The sequence below is a fragment of the Pteropus alecto genome, unplaced genomic scaffold (assembly GCF_000325575.1).
Source record: "Pteropus alecto unplaced genomic scaffold, ASM32557v1 scaffold14, whole genome shotgun sequence".
Classification (NCBI taxonomy): Eukaryota; Metazoa; Chordata; class Mammalia; order Chiroptera; family Pteropodidae; genus Pteropus; species Pteropus alecto.
In genome coordinates this window covers 17,291,116-17,297,931 of record NW_006436810.1, presented here as the reverse complement: position 1 = coordinate 17,297,931, position 6,816 = coordinate 17,291,116, and the positions used below count along the sequence as shown (strand labels likewise).

The following is a 6,816-nucleotide window of genomic DNA, read 5'->3' as shown; positions in this document are numbered from 1 at the left end:
CCGCGCGGCGTCCCCTCTGCGCTCAGAGCAGAGCTCTGGGGAAGGAGCGGGTCTGCGGCTCTCCCCCCGGAAGGAGGAGCCTGGGGACGCGCACAGCCGGGGGCGTCCCGCGGCCGCAGACCTGACCCCGCTGGACCTCAGCCACCTGTCGACCCGGGGCGACCCCGGCCACAAGGACCTGGCCGCCTCCTTGCGGGCGTCCCTGGCCGTCCACCTGTGTCCCTACTGCAGCCACCAGACCTACTACCCCGAGGTCCTGTGGATGCACCAGCGCGTCTGGCACCGGGTCAGCTGCACCTCTGTGGCCCCCCAGTGGGTCCAGCCCAACGGTCACAGAAGCATCAGGAACAACCTGGTGTTCCTTGTCCGGAGCGGACGCACCGGCCCCCCGCCCGCCCTCGGGGGCAGAGAGTGCCAGCCGCTGCCCATCGCCCGCTTCACACGCACTCAGGGGCCGGCCGGGGCGCCGGGGCCCAGCGGCAGCTGCTCACCCACGGCTGGGGTGGCACGGGCCACCGGCACGCCTCGGAGCAGGGAGGGCCACCCCGGGGGCCCCTGCGCACTCTGGACGGCCAGCCCCGAGGGGCCTCGGCAGACCAAGCCTGGCCACGGTCCCGAGCAACACGGCTCCCCGGCCCAGCTGCCCCCACACAGGCCCAAGCAGGAGGCCGGCCCCAGACCCGGGTCCGCGGGCGGTGGCTTCAGCAGAAGTGCCACGCCCACACCCACCGTCATCGCCCGTGCAGGCTCCCAGCCCCCAGCCCCCGGCCGGCTGGGGGATAAGTATGTCGTCCCACCGGCGGGGGCTGGCGGTGGCCCCCCAAGTAAGCACAGTGTCCTGGAACCACTGAAAGCCAAATTCAGCCCTCAGCCTCTGGGTCAGCTGCATGCGAAGGGCGACGGCCTGGCCCTCCCCGCCTCCACGGCTGGCCCGGGCTGCCGGGGGGACACGGCTCTGCAGACCCCACCCACCCCACAGGCCGCCCGGCAGGAGCCGCCCGGGGGCCACGAGAAGCATGTGGACATCCTCAGCATTTTCAAGACATGCATCCCCAGGGACTTCACCACGCTCTACCAGAGCTGGGGCGCCAGTGGCTCTGCACGAGAGCACAGAGGTAAGCCATGGGGCCTGCTCCCCGCCACGGAGCGCATGGGCCCAGGGACCCCTGCAGGAGCCTCCCATGAGCTCATCGGAGCCGCCCCATCTGGGCTCCTGCCTGATGTCAGCGGGCCCGCGGCTTTCCCCCACGCTTGCGTGTTTATGTGGGGTGTGGGTCCCTCTCTTCCATGCTGATCTGTGATGGCAGCAGGTAGCCTTGTTGGCACTTTGCACGGGGCATGCACATTGTCTCTTCTGTTCGAGAAGACGTGACCATTCATTGGAAGCGGCTGAGTTTCAGTTTCATACACATCCGCTGTCAGTCAGCCCAGCCTTGCGGGTTATGAGCGCACCATGTGAAGCGTGGGGGATGGACTCCTGTTAGAGCTCTGTCTCCCTCTGCCGCCAGCACCTCGGCGGTGACACGGTAGCAGCGACAGGGCCAGCTGTCCCCACGCGCTCCGTCAGCCGCGATGCCCTTGGTCACGGTTCTCATGTCACCCCGGGCCCACTGGGAGAGCCAGGTGTTTCCCAGGAGCTCAGGCCGTGAGCTCGCCCCTGGGCTGTCCTCACTGGCCGTGGACAGCCTGGACACACGCCCCTGTACTTTTCTGCATCAGGTCACCAGTTACGGTGTCCTCTGAGATCCAGTTCAAAGCCCAGGAAGCTGGAAGCACTCTGGGGGCCGTGGTTCAGGGTTCGGGGGCCACTGTCAGTGGAGAGGCACCTGGATCCACCGTGTGTGACATCCCAGTGGACAAGTGCAGATCCTTCGCTAAGTCCTTGGTCTTCTCTTGTGACTCTGGAACCTTACCTGCACCCACGGGTGCCTGGAGCCAGCTCGGCCCGGCAGGCGATGCCTTTGGTTCTCGTCACCCTTAGAGAAAAATGAGGAGTTTTTTGGCTGGGAGAAAACTCGGGCGTTCCCCAGCCATCGAGATGGCGCTGGTGGCGTCCTTGTTTGAGGCTGGCCCGGGTCGTCCTTGTTTGAGGCTGGCCCGGGTCCTGGTGCAGGCTGTCTGTGAGGAAGTGGGGTGCGAGTGTGTTGGGTGTCCCCGCAAGGTGGGAGCCAGCCTCAGTTCTTTAGGGGGGATTTTCTTGAACTCCGAAGCTGGGAAGTTTTAGACACGAGACGACAGGTGTGAGTCAGCGGGTGCCTGTGTTCCTGGTGGCCGTCAGCTTTCCACCCAGGCCCCTGTGACTGCACGCCCTGCGAGCGAGCTGCAGGTTTGCACCAGTTGCAGTGGCGTCCGCCCCTCAGGGCGCTGGGCTTGCGATGTGGTTGGTCACACGCCGGTGCCTGCAGGCATCACACAGATGGACCCGCAGGCTGAGACCTGGTGCGCGTCCTGCCCGCTCTTTGGAGGCTCTGTGTGCTGCCTGTGGCCTGCGTTGCTGCCTGCTAGGTTTCTCCCCCAAAAGAACTGGATTTGAAGTTAAGGGCTGTGCATTTCGGGTGAAAGAAATTGAAATAGAGTAGCTTGAAACGTTTTCCTTTTCCTTAAAAATTTTTAAAATAAACGGTTCTAAGGCTTTGTTTTTCTAAGCAGAAGTTAAACACTTACGTTTACAGGTGTCACGTGCCCAGTTGTCCGTGAAGCGTGCACGTGGTCTCGGCTGTCTGCCCTCCTGCGGCGTGCCCCAGAGGCCGGCAGGGGGCGTCGGCGATCGCGGTGTCCCCCGTCCGTGGCGGAAGCCGTCAGCGTTCTGGCCATTCCGTGCTGTGGAGTGCGGTTTTAGTGTCGCTGTTTCCGTGTTTAGTGATCAGCTGGTGTGAATCCCTTATCGGCCCCCGCGAGGCCACATGGCTTGACCTACCCTGGAGGGACCCTTCCCCCAGACAGCCCTCTTGTCGGCCCTGGTCTCACGGTGGTGGCCACTCGGAACCAGCTGGGAGACTTCCACGTGGCAGTCTTCAGCGCGGCTGTCTGCCTTCCCTGGGTCCCCTCTGCTGCTCGAGCCCCTGAACCTGCGCGGGTCCCCTTCCCCGCTTCGGAGGTGTGCTGGTAGCACTCTGTGTGTGACGGAGCCGGCAGAAAGTCCAGCAGCCGTGGCGTGGCCGAGGGCGGATGCTCCCTCACGGGGCCTCGGGTCCTGCTGCCAGCTTAGGGACTCTGTGCGGCCAGAGTTGGCATCGTGGACACGTCCCCGAATGTGTCCCCACTGCGTTCCCGAGCGTCTGTTTCCCCGTGCGTGCGGCACCTGCTCCTCCTCGAGCACGTGGTCACCGAGTTTCGCTTCGTGCCTCCAGAATCTTATTTAATTCACTGCTGTCCTGAACCATTTTTGGACTTTATCCCACGAATCCGCCAGCACTTTTTGGATCTTTGTTGTCAGACGTGCTCTGTGTGTCCTGGTGCGGTGCCATCTGCAGAGTGAGGGTCACTTCTAGGCAGGCCACTGGTTCAGGTGTTGCTGTCGCATCACCTTGGGGGGGGGGGCAGAAACATGGGGAAGAGACTCTCCCAGCGGCCGGCCGCCCACCTGCTGTGTCCGCAAGCGTCGCGGGGCTGGGGTGAGGTCCTCTGACCTTGGCAGTGGGTGCTTTTAGATGGAGGACTTTGCCGACGTCTCTGACGCATCAGGGTTTTCAGAAGGTGTCATAATTCTCAGAGACCTTTCCACACATGTTCTCGCTGAGTGACGTTCGCGTAGAAATCCTGCCAGACGAGGGAGGAGTGACGTGGAAAGGACCGTGGTCCCGTCACTCAGGGCCTCGGCTCACCCTCGAAGGACGAACAGCGCTGTGTTTCCGTAATCGGTGTTCGGTGTGGCTGCCGAGTCTGGAGGTGCGTGCGTGCGTGACGTGAGTGGTTTCTTGGAAGAGCGACGACAGGATACTGAGTCCTCTGTGTTTGCAGGCTCTGCGGCCCGCGTTACTCGATAGTACGGGTTTGGGAACAAAAACCGAGAAGCGATACGACGGGCTAGTGCCAGACGGAGCACTGCGTGAACCGCGCGTAGCGAGACTTGACATGACCACTTACGGCGGAGACACGTCAGCGCGACGGTGGCGGAAGCCTCGTGCTTCATGCGAGCCTTTTCAGACTCCGCAGACCGCCTCACAGGAGGGAGCCTGGCGGGCCCCCGGAGCTCCAGGCCCCTTCCCCACCTCCGGGCGCACCTGCCACGCACACCCGGCTTTCCAGGCCAGCGCGTTGGAGGCGTTCGCCCACCAGAGTCTTCAGCTCACACCCAGCGTGTGGCCTCTGGAGTCACTCGGGTGCGGGCACGTTACTGGCCACGAAGGGCAAGGGTCTTTTCTTTAAAAGCAAAGAGGAAACGAGATGATAAAGCGCAGGGGAACACAGTGTGTGTGCGTGTGCGTGTGTGCGGCGTGTGCACACACTGATGCAAACTTAATTCAAGGGAATAATGCGTGCGTAGAAGCGCCGTTTTTTTTTGCAGCTAGTTTGGACAGGAAATCGCTAGAAGAGTTTCTTAGAAAACAGTATTATGACGATTTAGTTTTTGAACACTGTGAACGCGAGACGGGGTGCCCTGTGGTCTGTCACTGTCGTCACGAGTGTCCTGCGTGGCTGCAGTTAGACTCTGCTGTAGATGTGGGCGGGTGTGCGGCACGGGTGCTGTCAGGCGTGGTGTCCGTGGGGCCTGGGGACGGTGCTCACGTGGAGGGCTGGGGACAGGTCGCTTCTAAAGCCGGGATTTAGAAGCGAGGGGCAGGAAGGTGTTCCTGGAAGACACAGTTCGGTAGCCGTTGACAAAGCCGACAGTGGGGATGCGCTTTGCACGCACAGCAGGTGTGCATGCTCACCTCTGTGCGGGCTGTCTGGGCGCCCTCAGGAGGCCCAGCACACGTTGTCGGTGGGGACAGCCCCGCTGAGCTTTCCGAAACCCCAGCAACTCACTTGGGTACAGCCCTGGGAAGCAGAACCACAGGCGGGCACCTGTGGTCAGTGGGCTGGTCACGATTTGCACGTTTTGCAGTGAATGGGCACCTTGTCACCCTCGGCGGGAGAGTTCCCGTCGGTGACACTGGACGAGTATTGACTGAAACGTGTCCCGATCACGTGTGTCCCCGCACGAGCCAGTGGGGGCCTGAGAACTTCGTGAGCAAGTTCTCTAACGCCTGCCGGGCTGCGTCCGTGCTGTGTCACGTGAGGCCTGGCGAGCTCCCCTGACGGCTCGGGCTCCGCCCGCGCGTGTCCTTCCCCGCCGTCCGCGACGGCGAAGGGGTTCGTGCTCTCCATCTGCTGAGGCGTCAGGATCAGGACAGGGAGGAGCTGCTTGGATGGGACCTCTGCCCCCTTCCATCTGGGTTTTATGTTCAGACGTGGGACTCGGGTCCCCCGCGCCCGGCCCGGCCAGCACCTCACACGCGTGTCACAGCAGCTGCCGCGTCTCCTCCTCAGTGTTCGGTGTTTTGTTTCTCGTTCGTTCGCTGAGTTGAGTCACTGTGGGGCCTGCCTGGGCAACCTGGGCTCAGGGCGGCCTCTGGGAGCCGCCCCCGTGAGGTGTAGCCTTTTCTTCAGAGGGACCGGACACGAAAGGCAGGAAGACAGGTCAGCGTCGTCTGCGTCCGTTTTCCAGCAAAGCTGAGCGTGGGTCAGGAGCAGAGGGCCGATGAGGCCAGTGTACTAAGTAGGGCTCATTCCCAGGTGTCCCCTCTTGGCCCCTTGGGGCCACAGCAAGGGCCTGGTGGGTGGGTGTCGATGGCTCGGCCCTGCTGGCTCCGCGTCTCCATGCGCGGTGTGGCCACGCTGTGTCACTCGGTTTGCCTGCCGTGCCCCGACAGAGCCCACGATGGCCGGGCGAGCGTCCAGCCACTCGGAGCCCGCACACCTGACAGCGGCCGGTGCGGAAGCATCACGGGCGTGTCGCGGGCGAGTCACAGGGCCAGGCTTTCATTCGCTGTAGTGGACGCGCGCTCGCGGCCCTGCGCGTGCCCGGGCCGTCAGCGGAGCCTGGCGGGAGGCTGACAGCGGTCCCCCAGGGCCCGAGGGCGCGTCCGTCACGGCGTCAGACAGACTAACGGTGTTCTCCTCTCCCCCGCCCGGCCCCCACCGCACAGGGACGCCCCGGACGCAGGCCCGCCCGGGAGACTTCGTCTGCACCGAGTGCGGGAAGCGCTTCCACCAGCCCAGCCACCTCCGCGCCCACATGCGGGCTCACTCAGGTACCTCCTGCTTCGCCCCGCCGTCCGCGTGCCCAGGGGGAGCGGGGGGTGCCCTTTGCGGGTGGCTTTGCTCTCCACAGTCCGCGGCGTGCCGAGGCCCCGGGCCCTGCGGGCCGTGGGTGACGCACCCTCTGTGACCGCGCACCGGACACTCCGGCGTCCAGCGTCCGAGATGGGTTTTCCCTGCACGCGTGTGCTGTGCAGTGTGACGGGGAGGAGCCCGTTTGCCAGCGTCCCGTCACGGGGAGTGGGCTCCTCAGACACGAATGCGCTGCCGCCAGCGCACACCGAACCCGCACGCAGCTCGGCTTCCCCCGCGGGCCCTGCCCGGGCCCCTCTGGGCCGGTCGGAGGTGGACGTGGGTCCCCGTCTTTCCATAAAGCTCTGCCTGAGGCCGTGTCGGGCTGAGGGCGGTGGCCGCGACCCACACAGCACCCAAGGGCAGGCTGGAGGCTTCTGTCTCGGAAGCGTGAAGGGTCGCGGGAAGCGGCCTGCTGCAGGATGACGGGCCCAGTGGTAAGTGACGCGCAGGACGGTCCCGTCACGCTGCTGGTCATGTCCTCGGGGCGGCTCCTTCAGC

At 64.3% G+C, this 6,816-nt stretch overlaps 1 protein-coding gene across 1 annotated transcript in view; it reads left to right on the top strand.

Annotated features, from left to right (window-relative positions):
- Window positions 1–9: 9 nt before the first annotated feature.
- Window positions 10–6,816, top strand: part of ZNF516 (zinc finger protein 516) — a 15,865-nt gene continuing 9,058 nt past the window's right edge. The window contains exons 1-2 of the mRNA XM_015590839.2: window positions 10–1,115; window positions 6,132–6,236. Of these exons, the coding sequence (XP_015446325.1) occupies window positions 263–1,115; window positions 6,132–6,236 (958 nt within the window). The 5' untranslated portion in view covers window positions 10–262. The remainder of the gene's footprint in view (window positions 1,116–6,131; window positions 6,237–6,816) is intronic.